We start from the raw sequence: 18,285 nt of genomic DNA on the forward strand, positions 1-18,285 counted from the left end.
TCATATGAAGGATATTTTAGAATCAAAATATTTTATTTAAGCTGGTTAGGAGTTGACTAGACATGAGGGAGTGGTCAAGATTGAATACCAAGAGAAAGGTTTAAAGCATCGGTAGTGGGTATTATATTAGAAGGGTGATTTTAGGAGACGTATTATATCATATTAGATAGATGTAGGATACTTATGGAAATGCTTAGGATATATGTAAAATGCAGTTTCAAAGCATAAAACACTATAAATAGGTAATATGTAAAATATATCATTTACAAAAAGGAGAGAAAAGTACAATGAGGCTAGTGCATTCAATTGAGTATATATAAAAGATGAGGTTTCTTAAAGAAATTTTACCTATCGGTTAGTATTGGTGGATACGGTAGGATACTTAAAACCTTGAAAGTGATACCCCAAAATGCCCATATTTGTTATTTATATTCAATCATCCATAAGAGGGAGAGATTGAAGGATCTATGGTACATTGGTTAGGTATGGCTGTCAGATTGTGTATTTTTGTTACATCTCAGGAAGTTGGATGTATCTGATTGGCTATCTAAACTTGGCTAATACATACTGTTTCCAAGTAAGAAAGTGAATTAATAATCTGAATGCATTCATTATAATTTTCCATAACAATGTTAATGTTTACTGACAACCATATTGTGCTGGAGTCTTGGAGAGACAAGCAAGTTTTCGGTATTTGTAGCACCAATTGCAGTATTTTCTAGAGGTGTTTGTTGGGAGAAAAAATTGTGTTTTATTTGTATTTTCAGTACTTTGTATCCTTTTGCATTAATTCATTTAAGGCACAAAGATATACAAGAATATCAAACAAAGGACTAAACTTGGAATTAGAAGATAAATGTGGTATCTTCTTATGCTCTTACCTGAAAGAAAACTAATTTAGTTGTTCAGTGAAACATTCACACTTTTGATAAAAAAAGAGCAAGCCAGTGCACAAGGCTCCCGCTACTGCAGGGTCTAAGAAGGACAAACATTAACACTTTCGACACTAGTGGAAAACTTTTTGGGCTCCTGATAATGTTTGCAAAGGTGACTGAACTTGATGAAGTTTCAACACAAATGACATGTCCGACATTGGGGTGTTCCATGGTATAGCGGACCCCTCTCACCTCTTATTGGTTGAATTGAACCATAGTTGGCACGGCGCCAAGGCGAACCAAGGCGGTGGAGGGTTATTTAAGCGCTTAGGCGAGAAGGTGCCCGCCTTAAGGCGAACAAGTGTTATTTTTTATTTTTCCTATTTTCTAACATTATTTAGTAAGTTATATATACCTTGTATCATAAAAAATCAAGATTAAGCCACATCAAATCATAAAAAATTAACATTAAGTCATATTAAGTTGTAATAAATCAACACTTAGCGAAATGCTCTTATTCTATAATAAGTTTGACTGGTCAAATGATTTTATTTTTATATGAGACTTTTTGTCATAGTTATAACATAAAATCAGTTTTCTAACAAGTCTAAGATTACTTAAATCTGAGTTGCAATGACAAAATAATGCTCCAATCAAACTTATTTTTAAGTGCATGAATACTGTTAAAATCGCCTGAATGAAAATAATTTTATGGATATCAAAACAAAATATTATTTTACCGGACTTTTAGTTTTTAGCAAAGTTTTAAAATGACAGAATTTATAAAATTTTTAGAGAAAAACCTCAGTATTTAAAAGATGAAAATCGCCCCTGTAACCAAAATCTAGATTTTGTTCTTGGACTGGGAGGTTAACTTTTAATCCTTTCGGAATTTGATTTTTAAACTATTTTTATTGGATTCAAATAGGGGGTATTTGCTTATTTATGAATAATATCTTAAGTAAATGAAATAACAAATATAAAACCATTTACTTAATTGATATTTAGCATAAATAAGTGTCAAAACACAAGGCGACATGCAGTGCAATAAGGCGATTGTCACCTAGGCCCCAGGCAAACCGCCTAGACGCCTAGTCGCCGCCTAGGCGATGCCTTGACAACTATGCAGCATGATTTTTTGGGGGCTTTTTATTTCAAAGTTGCTGCCAATCATTTTTTCTCTCTAACTAAAATGAAAATCAAGGTTGGGAATAAGGATTTTACATTTATAAGACAACTACAAACCTTGGATTCTTAGTGCGATACTCTCAATTTAGTGTTTTGCATAATACATGTTATATATAGCTTTTTTTAACTATTTTTTTCATGCAAAAGTGTATAAAAAAGTGTTTTCTATCCATTTATGTGTGTATCTTTAGCGTATCTCCAATACGATACCCGCCGATACGTATCTTAATTTTGGCCGACTGACACGATGACCAATACCGATACTTTAATCCTTAGGAGTGGAGAGGCTTACTGATGAGTCGATGATAGACCCAGTAATGCTTAGACCCTGAGAACACCAATAATGGAGTGGAAGATTTGGCACAGAAACCCAAACTGGGATGATTTTGAAATCCACTTTGTTGAGGGGTAAGTGTTGGTCCCTTTGTCTGAGGAAAACTTGCTTCTTTCCTACAAGCCAGGGGCCACCTTCAAGGGCATTATTCTTTTCATCTTCACTTGAGAAGTGGAAAATAAAAATACCATTGTCGGGAAGAAACGTGGAGAGCTTGCTGAAGGTTCCCCATTGCTGGGATAGTGAGGTCTTCACAATAGGGAAGGGACGGCGGCTTCCAAGGAAATGGCCAATGAGGCAGTTGCTCCACTTTGCAATCTCTGAATCTAGCAAACAGGAAGGGCAGTAGCCCACTATGACTCATTGAAATGAGTGGGAGGAATGAAGGATAGGGGAAGGCCATCACGTCAAGGGAGAGAGTGGGGAGAAGCTACAGATTTCCAGGGGTTTTGGGAGGGGGGACTAGGAGGTGAAGAGAAATGGGATGGTGGTGGATCAAGGAGGCTGGAGGTAGAAGCAGGGGGAGGTGGCAGAGGAGGGGGAGGAGGAGGCAGTAATCCGGCGGTTGAAGCCGCCGGAGTGGGGAGGAACATGGAAGGGTTAGGAGAGGGTCAGGACGCTAGGGGAGAGGGGACTGGATCTCAGTTTAATCCAGGAAGCCAAGTAATGCTATATTCCTTCATCAAAAGAAAGAAAAAAAATCAAGAGGTCTCTATAATCTTAAATGAAACAAATATTAATCAAAAAGATCAGAAAGGAAAAGTATCAGATATTAGTCTCATAAAGAAAAAGCAAAGGACCAATTTTTGGCAGTTGAAGGGCAAAAAAATTCCATAAGCATGTCAGTAAATACCCAAAACAATATATACTAAATATCTGAATATTGTTATTCTAAGGAAGTACCCGAATCAAACCAAACATCCATTGTATCATATCCTTTTTGATAATCTGATGCCTTATCACGGTATTTTTCTGGGAGTAGATCCTCCACTGACATGTACCACCATGCATCACTTCCTTTTTTGGATATCACAGCTGCAAAGAAATAACTAGATTAAAGTTAATGATCAAATTCTAGGATTTAATGTTTTCATGGCATCATACACCAGAAAACTTCAAAGTAGGATACTTTAACAGGCATAAACTGAATGGTTAAGAATAATCACAGCATCTAAAAAGTATTCCATATTGAAATCTAGTCCTATAAAAGCAAACGATGAGTATTTGGTGCCTCGTAGACACCCAATATGTCAATCTCAAACTTGCACATTAGAAACTATATAAGTTAAATATGTATAATACTTGATCACAATATTTTTTTTGAACAGAAAAAATAGTCAGAATTGAAAGCAGTAATCCAGACTTCACTGTGGCTAGGGAAGCTAAATGCTCCACAACAAGTCAAATGGCAGTAAACATGTGGCACCCATCTCATTTGTAAATTTTCACAGCCAAAGCAAAGGACGTGGCTAAGACCTACAAAGATGCCATTTTGAAATATTGTATTTATCGTCCTCTTTGTGCTATTTTTTGTAATTTTGAAACCTCGGATCAAAATTTTGAGCCACTTTTTATTTGGACTGAAATTTTACCAGTGAGATTGGTGCAGGACCCTTCATCATATGCAAGGCAGTGCCCAAGCACCTTGCTTCCTAGGCAGGCGCTGATGCACTATGCCCTAGTTGGGAGGCTCACAAGGTGATGATGGCAGTCCACTGGGCTGAAGTTGACCTTTAGATAGTTATATTATAGGTTGGGCCTTTTATTTTCTTCGGTCTCATTGTAATAAGCCGAATTTATAAGCCCATAAAGTGGGGGTAATGTTAGAGCCCGTTTGGTATCGTTCTTAAAAAACGTTTCTACCATTTTTTTCATTTCAATAGAATGAAAAAACACAAAAAATGGCAACCATATGATGTATTTCAGATTTTTTGAAACAAAAGTTGGAAAAAAAACGATTTGAAGGACCAAAGACGGAAAGACAAGGCTCCATTCTGTCCAACAAGTTTCGTTCCAAACGTTCTAAAAAATGAACGATTTTTACAACTTCACTCTCCAATGTTCCCGATAAAATACACTCGACCTCTTTTTTCACCTCTGCATTTCACCTTTGCGCACACAGAGCTGGAGAAGAAGAAGACCGATCGCCAGAGAAGAGAAGCACGATCGACCTTGAATCCTCGACTTCACTCTCAAGTTCCCGATAAAATACACTCGCCCTTTTTTTCACCTATGCATTTCACCTTTGCGCACACAGAGCTGGAGAAGAAGAAGACCGATCACCGGAGAAGAGAAGCACGATCGACCTTGAATCCTAGACTCAGCAGGTACGCCTACCTCTCTGCTCCTTTTTTCTCAAACAGGTATGCCCTAGCTCTTTGCATCTTCTCTGATATGTTGATGATGGATCATGACCTCAATAAACTTTATAATACCCTGATCTACAACCCAAATCAAGATTGGAGAGTTCGGTATTGTTTACCTCTAAAGTCTCTGCAATTTGAGAGTTCGGACTTGGGTTTTTCTAGGGTTAGTGGTTAGCACCTCATTGTGAACCAGAGAGAACCAAAGAGGGTTTACTCTACTGTCATGGCTGTGCCGGAACTGAAGCTTACTCCCGTCTCTTGCTCGAATTCTTTCGAACTGCCGATGCTGATCAAGCAAGGAGATTGCGGATTGATTGGAGCTTCACTCCTTTACTCCCACGACTTCTTTGTTTCACAATCGTCTTCTCCAGATTTATGCTAAATCTGGCTACATCTTAGATGCTCAAGACCTGTTCTAAAGAGTGTCTCACAGAGATGTTTTCTCATGGAATGCAATGCTTCCTTCTCCTGAGTTCTACTTCTGGTTCTGATTCTGTTTCTATTTCTTGAATTCATCTTCCCATCAAATTTTCATAGTCCCATTTCTATTATGCTTCTTCAAATGTGAACTTGATTTGGATATTAAGCCAAGGTGTAATATTTTTCCAATCCAAGTCTACATAAGTACTCACATTTATGAAGATAGAGCTAACTAGTGGTTCATTCTGGATTTATTGGTGATATATATATATATATATATATTCAGTCCATTACAGTACAAGGAGTAGTACAGTAGCCATAGTAACACAGCCTACTTGATTATTGAATAACATCAAAGCCACAACCCTTCTGTCCAGCAGTTCCAAGGATCACTAGCGGCACAGTAGGGCTGAGGGCTCAGTCATGGTTCATGTCCGTGTTAGGACCCACTGCTGGTGGGGGTGGAGGACTTGGGCATCTGTGGCATATAGGATGAACTTTTATTTGACCTATCATGGAAATCTTCTCTTCTGCAGCATTTGATTGAGAGTAGTATTAATTAGACAGTAGAACTATAACAACAATGATGATTCATCAGTAGTACTGGGATCCAATTTTGATCTGGTCATTCTTTACTAGTGATAAAAATAAATAAATAAAGAAAAAAAAAAAGGCAAGAATGTTAAATGATTAGATGCATAAATGCATGACTAAATCCTGTTCTGGTATTCAAACTCCATGCAATTTTTAGTTTTCCTGGTGCCATTCAAATTCTTAAAATCCTCACTTTTCTGATTTGATCTTTTGAACTTGATTTCCGTTAACTGTTTATGGCTCTGTTTGCTACTGAATCATTCAGTTGGATCATTATCTAAGCCCTGTTTAGAGTATGAAATCTTTTGTCTATCAATTCCTGCTGTTGCCTGAATTTTTAGTTCCTATCTGAAGTAGGAAACTATCATAATTCTGAATTCAGCTATCGGATAGCTTTCATAATTTGCATCAATCTTAGTCATCCATTTTTCAGCCCATACATAGTGCGATCTTAGTGAAGTGGCAACTTATACTAATAATTTGGATAGCTTGATTTCTTCATTACTTTGCTATCCTTCATTTCTTTGTTACTTTCCTATGCTTGATTTCTTTGTTACTTTGCTTGGTTTTATTGGTCTTTCCATTATGTCTCCCCAAATCTGATTTTATTGGAGCTTTGTTACTTTGCTTGGGTATGATTCCAAATCGGATTTCCAGATTTCTTTGGTAATTTTTATTTGATAATTGTAATAAGACATTGTTACTTGGTTTCTTTGTTACTTTGCTTGGTCTTATGTTGCTTATATTACTTTTTGTTTTTTTAGTACAAGAAATTGTTACTCTTCATGCATGTAAGTTTTATTTAGAAATGTTTGTATCATATTCAGAAGATGAGCTTTGTTATTTCTTTTTTTAGTGTTCAATCTTTTTTAACCCAGTATGCTAACTTTTTACACTAACTTATAATGTCTAGCTATTATGTCTGGAAGTAGTATCCCTATCGTTAAGTGGTCAGAACTTGAGACCACTGTTTTCATTGAGGCAATGAAAGAACTGTAAAAAATGGTCACAAATCAAATAATTCATTTAACAAAACTAGATGGGAGGACATTACAAAGCAATTTCAGAAGGCTTTAAATCGTACAGTTGGGAGAGAACAATTACGCAACAAGATGAACAAGTTGAAACATGAATACCAACAATTCAAGAGACTACTTGACAAAACTAGGTTTGGGTGGAACTCAATGACAAAATCAGTCACAGTTGATGATGAGTCCGTATGGGATAGGGCAATACAGGTACAATAGATCTCACTAACTAGTTGAATTATTTCAAAATTATATTGCAATGAGTAGTACATTTAAGTGATACAATGACTGCTTATGCAGGCAAATCCAGGTTGGTTGAAAAACAAAAAGTATGGACTAAACAACTGGCCAGATTTGAGCATGATATTTGAGGATGCCTATGGTAGAGGAAACTTAGGGGTTGACAGCGCTCAAGATTTGGATGACATCGAAGCTGTTAATACTGTTGATATTGAGCAAGTCTTTGAATCCCCTAGTACCCCGGTGCATTTAGGCATGACTGACCCCTTCCATGAGGATACTCCTACTCCAACTCAGACCACCACAAAGCGAAATCTTGATAGGACACCCACGGGACGAAGAAAAAAGAGCGCCAATAAGGGAGATAGCCACGTCTAGGACTTGTATAGAAAGTATTTATCTATTAAAATTGAAAAAGCATCCAGTACTTCCGTTACATCTCCTGTTCGTGGTGGGGAAGGTGCATCTCGTCCTCGAGATTTCAGTGTGAGTGCATGTGAGGTGGTATTATCCTCTATACTGGATATGTCAAAGGAGACATACTTGAAGGCCACCAGTCATATGTGTGCTGATCCTAGTTGGAGGGAGTTGTTTGTCTGTGCAGAGCCTGTTAAGAGGACTTGGCTTTTAGATGCCTTGGAGTAGTTTTGGGGCAACAGGCCCTTTGTTTGATTCTACTGTTGAGACTAATTTTGATGGTTGTGTTTGAATGCTACTTCTGATAATTTTGAATTCAGGACAATAATTTCAATGATAGCTACTTGTGTTTTATTTCTTTTGTTTTTTTTTTTATTGATGTGTGTAATGTTGAACATGTGTTTTGGGTTGGGACAATGTGTTAGATTATTATGTTTTACAGTTATTTGTTTGAAATTGAGAAGTAGTTGTCAATTTATTGCAGTTATGTCATATGCATTATGTGAAACTTCTAGTGATGAAGAAGATATGATCATTCACATGGGAATGGAATTACTAAGTGAGGCTGTATATATTCGAGAACCATGTAGGGATAGTGTATTTCCAGGTGCTATCATGATGCATGAAGTATTGAATGGGCATGCCAACAGATGCTATGAAGAGTTTAGGATGGGACATCATGTCTTCCTCAACCTGTGATTATGTTAGACATAGGGGGTGGTTGAAAGACACGACCAACATCCGAGTGGATGAACAGCTTGGAATGTTCCTATGGATTGTTGGGAAAGGTTCAAGTAATAGGGACACCCAAAATCATTTCAACCACTCAGGAGAAACAGTTAGTCGAACATTCAATGTTGTCTTGATTGCAATGTAACACCTGGCTAAGGAGAAAATCAAACCTCCAGACGTCAGTATGATACTGACAGAGATTGCACAGAACCCGAAATACTACCCTTTTTTCAAGGTAAATATGTTAATATGATACATGTTTGTAATTAAAGATACAAATATTTATATTCTTATATGTAGTGACCATTTAATTGTCACTATATGTCATAGCACTGTATTGGCGCCATAGATGGTACTCACATCCATGCGATAGTTCCAAGAGAGGATCAAACTCGATATAGGAATTGGAAGGGGATCACAATTCAAAATGTGATGTGTGCATGTTCATTTGACATACGATTCACATGTGTATGCGGGATAAGAAGGTAGTGCAAATGATTGTCGAATACTTGAACAGGCAAGGAGTGATCTCCAAGAACAGCAAAAGAGTTGTTCAATTATAGACATTCATCACTTCGGAATGTCATTGAACGTACATTTGGGGTATTGAAGAACAAATTTCAAATTTTTAAGGCTAATGCACCAGTTCAGTGAAAACTCAGGTATCAATCGTACTGGCATGTTGTGGGCTACACAACTATATTCGAGAAGAGCATATTGTTGATGCTGAATCCGTGGGGATGAGTGATGATTTGAAAGTTGCAGAAGATGACTTTAATCCGGCACATAAAGATGTCGTTGATCATTCTATAGCACAATCAAGTCAACGAAATAGGGCAAAAGAGATGAATGCCACTAGGCTAAGAATTACAAATGCAATGGCTAGACAGCAAAGGATGCCAGAACTAGTTGAAAACTAAAACCGATAACTATTTTGACGAAACTGAAAACCTAAATTGATGTTTCAAGTGATGTAGTACTTGTTTTATGTTACATTTATGTATGTGATACAAGTTGATATATTATTATGAATGTCATATATTTGGATGCTATATTAACTTTTTTGATATTTAAATTACTGTTACAGATGACTTCTTCTATGCCCCCCACTCATAATAGCAAATTGTGAAATTTGCGGGAAGAGTTGTGGTAAATATACAACCAAGTCGGGTAAAAATATTGGAAGAGAATTTTTCAAGTGTCAAGATTCATGTAATTTTTTCATGTGAGTGGATCTACATCTATGTAGATGTGGTAAAGGTCAATGCAAAATATGAACTGCGACGATAGGTCCAAACAAGGGACAGTATTTTCTATGTAGCCCAAATTCAACTAGGGTAATTTATTTCTATGATTGATCTATACCTATAGATAATTTTAGATTTTTTTTAATTCGATGTTAAATTTCAACGACCCTAATCACATCTATTATTTGATATAGGTTGATAACCGTAGATGTGGTATGTTTGTATGGTTGAAAGATGAAACACATATCTCCATCATACAACATATAGTATGTTCAGAAAGCTCAACATCAACATCATCCACACCACCATCCACTTCGAACGTGTACATGAAAGGATATCTGGAAGGGACACTTAAAGGATTAGAGGACCAAACAAATAAGATGAAAGACATCCTCCATGCATTCAAGTCTTTAGACTTGGACAAAAAGTGAAAATTTGGGGAATTATGTAATAATTAACTTGGATAAGGCATTGTTAATTCTGTATTTTATTCATCATTTTGGAACCATGTTTTTTTTAGTTGGTATGTAATACTTTATTGTCCCAAAGGATTTATATGCTCAAAGTATTTTAATGTTATTTCTGTAATTATTGACTTAAAAGAAAAGAAAAGAAAAGAAAAAAAAAAAAAAAAATCTGAAACAAGCATTACCAAACGGCAGAACTTTCGCTTTTTTTTTTCTGAAACTGTTCTAGAAACAGATTCACCAAACAGCCTTAAATCGTTTAAAAGCGGCGTTTTGACACAGAAACTGAAATTTTCGTTTTTGACACGAAACGGAATTTCTGGAACAGAAACGATACCAAACGGGCTCTTAGTACATGGGATTAGAAATTAAGTCTATAAGTTAGATTAGAATACTATATCTAGATACGGTTCTATTTAATAAGAGTTCTGTTTTGAGTTTATATACTTCATTGTTTTAAGAGTCAATTTAGGAATTTTATGTATTTATGCATGTGCCATACACCGCCCATCAATTAAAGATCGTTTGAGTAAAGAATACGAGTTTTTTTTTCTTTTTAAGAGTTTTTGTGGTGTTGTGTGGTGCATTCGCGATTGGTATCCCAAACCTGATTTCTTCCCTTCTCTTCTTCCTCCCAAGAAGATCGATGGAAGGGGAGTGAAAGGAAACTAAAAGAAGCTAAACTAAGACTCCCTGGCTGACCTTTGTAAGGAGAGTTGAGTGCAGAACCACGTTACAGCAAAGAAGGGTTTCGCTGAGGCTGGTACACAACACTTAGTTCTTCAATCTAAGCTTAAGCTAAGTAAGTACACTTACTTGTGCCTGCTTGCATCTAAGATCTATAATCTGGAATTTCAGATTGCAATATTTGGTACCAAAGCCGAATCTATCCATGGACACCTACATACAAACCACATATCTGATGGAGCTGAAACTAACACGTATTAAAGGCCCTAATATGGTGAGTATGTGGTTAAAATATCAAAGCAAAGTGATGGTTAGATTATGAGAAACACACATGGACAGAATAGAAAGAAGAAAGAAAATAGAAAATAAAAAAGTAATGAGAACTAGCATAACTTTCAATCTATCAGTCCAATGGACATCAAACTTGGGTCGAGTGGAGTAGACGGGATGGAGAATAACAGAGTTACAGCTCAGGCCCCAATATGATGGGAAGATTCAGGGAAAACAGAGATTGAACTTCAGGCACATATGCTGTCAAATAATCTTATTGCAGAACTATAACAGCATTTAAAAATAATAAAAGATAAAGAGAACTTGGAGAGCAATAATAAGGGATTAAGTGAACACAAAAAAGTTCAGAAGTCACCTAATAAGAGGCCACATGGAGAGAATATTTGCTGGAATATTGGCAAACAGTGAATAAAGAAGAAAGAGAGAAGAGAAGAAGGGGATATGACCGGAGCCATGGAACAAGGTTTTGAAAATTTCTTCAAACCAACTTAAATATTTCAGTTTCGTAAGCTATCAAAACGAAACAGCCTGTGATACTGAAAAATTGCAATATTCCAATCAAAATTTCGCCATTGAAATTTCAAAGTCTGAAATTTCGACCATTTTTTGGATTTCGGTATCGTTTTGGTCAGAACCCTATATACAAAATGCATAGTTTCAATCCAAAATTCACAATTTCGATGAAATTTCGACCAGTTTTGAGTTTTGGCATCATTTCTCTGATTTCAACTCCAAAGAGGGAACATCCTAGAAAACCTCAGTTTTTATGATTTTTGGCAAAATTACTCCTATATCTTAGTAATGAACCATGAAATCACGTTTGATTATTATGATATGTATCTAATTTTATACTTATTCATTCCTAAAGCTTATTTTAGTTGTTTTAATTGAATTATGTGTGTTCTAGTACTAAGTTTTGTGTATACAGCGTACCGCATACACTACCAACCGAGGGTCTAAAGCTAAACTACCATTTTGTATTTGTTTTCTTACAACATAAGGGTTCCACTATGTTTAAAGGGCCTAAAATAGGAATTACAAGAATTTTTGGCCATTTGGGCCCTCATTGAAATGGTTTGGTGAAATATTTCGCGGTTTCGACCAGGCACGAAAACGAAACCTTGAACCTCACCGAAGGCTTCACCACCTATGGCCCGTGGGAAAGGCTTCACCACCAGTCCCAAACCAAAGATTCACCACCTTGGGTTGCCACTTGCTACACCACAAGAGCTCCTCTTAGCATCACCACCGAAGAGAAACATTCAATTGATCCAAAGCCAAACCTGTGGGCAGCAGGCCCTACTTCTCTATTTATAATAGCCAATGGCCAGATTATCATAACAGAAACTCTTCTTGCTACTTGGCCGCCAAGCAAACAATAAAAAGGAATCCTTCTTCTAGAAAGTATCCATAGCAATTACAAGGAAAAAAGAAAGCAAATAAAATAGAAACTAGGACGGAATCCTTCTAGGGGATCCATTGGCCATTGCTTTTACATGCAAAATATTACTGACAAAATTAGAAACTTCTACTTAATATCTATCTTAACCACTAGCTCATTACAGGGAATTAGAAACTAAGAAAATAGAATCAAACTACTTAATCCCGTACAGGCCTTAAATCCCTAATATTTGGGCTTATAGAATGGGCCTGTTACAATAATAAAATTAAAGTTTCTTAGCCCATGATCCATATAACCCGCAGGGGATTTAAATTTGAGCCTAACTACTTGAACTGTGGCCCAAAAAACAGAGAAATCCAAAAAATGTTTTTCCAAGGGATGTGATTTGCATCATCCTTGCTACCGACCCATCCCTTTTACTCCTTTCCCTTTAGAACTGAAACTTCGTGGAGAAGTAGCAACCCTTAGGCAATTCATACTGTAGAAGTGGAACCAAAAGCCGCTCAGGTCTGTGAATCTCAAACAGAAACTCAGACCTGATTCTAATTTCAGCCAGCTGCAGGAATTAAAAACCTTATTATCCCTTGTTATTCTAGGAGGTTGGACTGTTAATGGTGTAGGATCAGTAGGCCTCCTCAATATTGGCATTCCCCTTCAGTTTCAAGTCCATCAGAGTTCCTTCAAGAGAGATCCTTCAAGCCCTTCCCTTCTTCGCCACCATTCCAAAAATCAGAATCGAATCAGTCGAATCAGCCGATTCAGATTGGAATCGTCCGTGACCAATCCTGATTCCCGCCAATTCGACACAGCCAATTCTTGGTCCAAAACCCTAGAATCGACTGATTCTGGCCGATTCAGATCCAGATCAGATCAGTATCAACGAGGACCAAACCGATACCTGATTCCTTGTTTTAAAACCTTGCTTGCCACTGTTGTTTTCAACCTCCTTGCACCTCCTTACTTTGGCTGGAGGTAGAAGACAGCCTTTGCCCCACCCCAGTGACACTATATCTATAATTTTCATATATTGTATTTCCTATAATACCCCTCCCTTCTTCCTTATTTCTAGTCTAACCTTTATTTTAATTTACTACCAAGTCTGTCCCTAAACAATGAATTATAATTCCTTAGTGCCCTCTTTCCTTTGTACATACCAAGTACCCCCTCTGATATTCTATTTAATTACCAGATAGCCACTCCCCCCCCCTTTGCAACTTCAATTTATTTACTGTTTTGCCACTAAAGCTCTTGCTTTAAATCTTCTATTACTTGAGTGGGCCCATTTCGAATCCAGGATCGCATCGTAACCCCACAGGGCAGGTCATGAACTAGTGAAGTGACCCAACTGAAAACAAGAAAAATAATTTTGATATTATATTGTAGGGCAATTAAAAGCAGTCTCTAGGTAGAACAATTTCTTACACTTGATATGATTGATCGTCTCTTCATTCATCAGAGGTTCCTTCGAATCTACATGATAAAAAACTGGAATGGGAACTCCCCAAATCCTTTGACGTGAAATACACCAATCAGAGCGGCTGGAAGTCATTGCAGAAATTCTGTTTTGAGCCTGCACAACAATCATGTGGTTAAAGAAAAGAGAATACCATCGACAAGAAAAGAAACCATCCACAGAACACCACAAGGAAGACCCAACTTATGCATTAACAAATACTTAATTCCCCATTATAGTAAGTTTTATTAAAGGGAAAAAATCAAACAAAAAATTTAAAAATTAAATGCAAAGAAGGCGTTATTAAACCTGAACGCTGTCGACAATGAAATTGTATCTATGGCCTGAAGGGAGATCTTTCGTACCTTTTTACTAGGTCAAAAAGCCAAAGGCTTATAAAATAATCCACGTGACCACTACAATTGAAATGAGTGCCACTGCTATTTTACAAGAGGTATACCTATTCCCCTGGAATTCTGTACAATTAGATGCCAAAAATAACCAATCCCTTATCTCTGTACGCCACCTTATGCACAAGCCATGCAGGTTCCTCACAGCTATCAAACATACAGGGGATTCCCTTCACTCCATAGGGCCAAAAGATGTCAAGATTAATCAATTTCCACACTCACTCCCACCTTCCTTTGAGAGCATTAATTATCATGTGGCTAGGTAGCCCACTTCCTTTGGATTGACCAAGCTTGTATCCAAAGGGAATAAGATATCATGCCACACCTTTGAGTAAAAGTCACAATTGATCAAAGTGTGGAACAGTGTCCTCAAACTTTAATCACAAAATGAACAATTGGCAAAAACCAGCGAATGGGAATCCGGTGGTCTCACATCAGAGTGGTGGATGACAAATCCTTGGCAGTTAATGATGACAGTCTAACGGTTCTCCTACCATCTGGGAGAAGAAAGGAGGGGGACCTAAGTTCTGATAGTTAATGGTGTTTAAGGGAACCAATCTATCTGCACCAATCAGTTGATCGAACCAATGGAAATTATTATCTTTGTGCCTGATGAATTACAGCCATCTTTACAAACCATGTAAATGAGCATTACTCATAAAAAGAAAATAAATTAACATGTAGACCATACCATGCACAGACAAAGAGCACTGGTATTATGAAACAGAGTCTGCTAGAAGGCAAGTAGAGATATATTTGTTCAAAAAAAGGGGGCAAAAATATCAGGCAAAAGGTCAAAGACTACATAAACACCTGTGCCGGTTTCCATTTGACCTGACCGATTGCATCCATGGCAGCCTGACGAAACCCTTCAACTGAAGCAAACCATTGCTCTGTTGACCTAAATATTGTCGGCTTTTTGGTTCTCCAGTCATATGGGTACTTATGCTCTACATCAGAAAACAAGGAAACGGAAGACTTCACAATGAAGTTGCAAATCAACTACTAACTTTATGACTGAAAAGGAAACAAAATTCACTTGATCTTTCAAACAAATATTAGAAAAGTATTCAACTTACTGTAAGGTTCCTCCATAAGAATCAACAATTGTTCATCCAAGTATTTTACCACGGCATCAGTACCATCACTGAGGACATCTAATCCACTAAATTGACGAGCTTCTTCAGTAAATCTCCCATCATCGTCTACTGGAGAAAGTATAGGCAGCCCATACTTCAGACCAGTTGTGTAATCCTCCTGACCATGACCAGGGGCTGTGTGGACCAGTCCAGTTCCAGACTCAGTCGTTATATAGTCTCCCCCAATTACAACAGGACATTCCCGTTTATCTATTGGATGCAGATACCTATCCCCATGTTCAGAAGCAACAGTATCAGAGACAATACGGCAGATTCATCGAATAGATCACCAAAATGTCATTGACGCAGTTTTATTGCAAGAAACTTAAAAGATGAAAATCTTAAAAACCAAAGGGAAAGAGCAGTAATTGTATCCAAGGATCCAGTAAGAACTTCAGCTTTCTATTTTCAGTTCAAACCTGCAATTTTCAAGATCAGAACCAGATAGAGTTTTCTTGACTGCAAGCTTCACACCCCATTTTGATTCTAATGTTGGCACAAGATCCGACCCCACAATAAGGAATAGATTCCCTGCCAATTGTCCATTCAGAACATTACCATGCTTCTGTTTTCCACTTCCCAGTGATTTAGAAGCATCCGTCATTGGTAATAATACTTCAACCACAGCATACTGAAGCTTAGCATTCACCGCAACAGCTGAGCAACAGGAAAGAATATTATTGCATGCTCAATCTTAAGAGGAACCTTTTATTCATGAAAGGATTAGATTTGCCATATGTGCCAAAGAGGAAAAATATCACAGAACATTCAAATCAATAATTTTAGCCAAAGCAAATTTGGAAACAAGTGATTAATAGCATATGACTTTTAATATCTTGAATTTTGAGGGGAAAAAAAAACCTAGATATCAACCGAATATTGAGCAAGTTTAGCTGAAACACAAAAAAGATAAAAAAGAAAGGGGAAAAAACCTTCAAAACTGTGCAAAACAAAACAAATAACGCTGTGTATCCCCAATTTCTCAGCATTATTATCGAGTATCCTTTTTTTAAGAATTTTTTCCACAGGTTAATATCACATTGGTATTAAGATTCGATATATATCAACTGTATCCGTCCAATACAATTAAATTCTGGTTACAGGTAGGATACAAAAACGATACATCCGGTAAATAAAAAAAGTCAACATGCCTATCAGGTTATATAAACTCGTATCAAACAATACGACCCCAGGCAGTTGGATACAGCTCGACACATCTCAAGTGTATTGGGACATAACTGTAAAATAGAGAAAAGAAGGGTCTAAGGAAACCAAATCAAGGATGAGAAAAACTTATTTGAAGCCTTGTTCTGGTGAAATCTGAACCTGGGGTGGCTTCTACTTAATAAAACAACCTTCAGATGATAAATTAAACACCGAAAGCTCAACTATTTGAAGATTAACTCATACTCCACAAATGAAGGTATGTTGGAAAAAAAAAAAAACTTCGCTATTTGGGTTAAGCCTATGTTTTTATCACTTGGTTTTGCTAAGGATCACATCTGGGCCTAGATTTAGGCATCAAAGATTGAACAACAACAACAATAACAACAAAGCTTTATCCCAACTTAATGGGGTCGGCTACATGGATCCAAGTTAAGCCAAGGAAAAAAGAAAAGTAAAGTTACAAGAAACAGATTAGTTATAACGTTAACGAAGTAGAACACAGCTATAGGGGGTCCGCTACCTAGATCCTAGCCCTCGAATCAGGCCTATTCAAGACCATACTCAAGATAAGGCCTCATTTGTGCATGTCTTTCCTCACTACCTCTCATATGGTCAGTTTTGGCCTGCCTCTAGCTCTTTTGGGTCCATTTTTGGGTCCCTCTATCTGAATCAGGTCACTCCTCCTTTCTGGTGCATCAAAGATTGAAAAAACCTATAGATTCTTCATAAACTTTTCCATTTCCCTGAAACTGAAAAATAAGGAAATCTGGGTTTTATTGTTATGAATGCATTATTCTTGTCTCAATAATTTATACGAAGTAACAGATCTATGATACATGTAAATATGTAATAATAACTTTTTTGAGAAATTTTTGTACTTTTTTAATGTCTAATTTTGGGAAATTGAAAAATATAAAAAGAAAAAGGGGAAATGGTGAATTTATACATGAAAATCGGTTAAAATTTTATATATTTTCACTCTTGCATGGATCCTTGACTTGGATGAAACTGATAATTTTTTCAAACTCTTGTTTTTTTTTAATTTTTTTTTTTTTCAATTTCGGGAATTTAAAAAGGGAAAATGCTTCCAAGTCAGACCACTAAGGGAAGCTTATTTTAGTGGTCCTAGTAATTGGACAATGTGGCATGCCGGATGGTGAAAAAATTTTGTGGATATGTAGACTTCAAGGTCCTTTGTCCACATGTCAAGTTTCAGCCCAAACAGAGCGGACTAAATGGCGAAATCAAGCTTTCAAAAATCCTACCAATGGGATAGTTCAGAATGGTGGTCGAAGTACCACAGGCATGAAAGGAAACAATATGTTACGTTATACACTAGAAATAGGTCTGAATCCAAACTACCACTCTAGGTGTTTGTTTTCCAATCTAATCATCCAAACATGTGTAATCAGGCAAAGAGAGCTGCTTCTGATCAATCATCATCAAGAGAAATACAGACCAATATCTGTATCATTCCCAATTCCATACGGATCCTGGAGCTTGGAAATCATATTCATAAACTTTTCCTTTCTTTTTCTCTGCTGCAGACCGTTCTTCGCAAAGTGTCCTTTCTGTTCACAGATATAACATTGATCTGTGTTTTTTTCTCTCTGAAGTTCTTCCACCTGAGGTGTTTCCAATATGCTTAAATAGGCACTCCCTGAAGTTTCTTGGCAAAATTCCACTGGTTGGGGCCTGAAATGGACATGTTTTTCTTTAACTTGAAATGGACCAAATTTTGCCTCATTTTTCCCATTCGACCAAAACATTCAGATCCAGCCCCCGGCGAAATGGGTCCAAAATGTCAAATTCCAAACCCCCACACCAC

At 37.0% G+C, this 18,285-nt stretch overlaps 1 protein-coding gene across 1 annotated transcript in view; it reads right to left on the bottom strand.

Annotated features, from left to right (window-relative positions):
- Window positions 1–3,283: 3,283 nt before the first annotated feature.
- Window positions 3,284–18,285, bottom strand: part of LOC122092313 (isoleucine--tRNA ligase, chloroplastic/mitochondrial) — a 48,397-nt gene continuing 33,395 nt past the window's right edge. Inside the window, exons 12-16 of the mRNA XM_042662634.1 lie at window positions 15,710–15,947; window positions 15,231–15,517; window positions 14,965–15,101; window positions 13,711–13,858; window positions 3,284–3,432 (exon numbers count right to left, since the gene is read on the bottom strand). Coding sequence (XP_042518568.1) covers window positions 3,284–3,432; window positions 13,711–13,858; window positions 14,965–15,101; window positions 15,231–15,517; window positions 15,710–15,947 — 959 coding nt within the window. The remainder of the gene's footprint in view (window positions 3,433–13,710; window positions 13,859–14,964; window positions 15,102–15,230; window positions 15,518–15,709; window positions 15,948–18,285) is intronic.

The sequence above is a fragment of the Macadamia integrifolia genome, chromosome 10, assembly GCF_013358625.1.
Source record: "Macadamia integrifolia cultivar HAES 741 chromosome 10, SCU_Mint_v3, whole genome shotgun sequence".
Classification (NCBI taxonomy): Eukaryota; Viridiplantae; Streptophyta; class Magnoliopsida; order Proteales; family Proteaceae; genus Macadamia; species Macadamia integrifolia.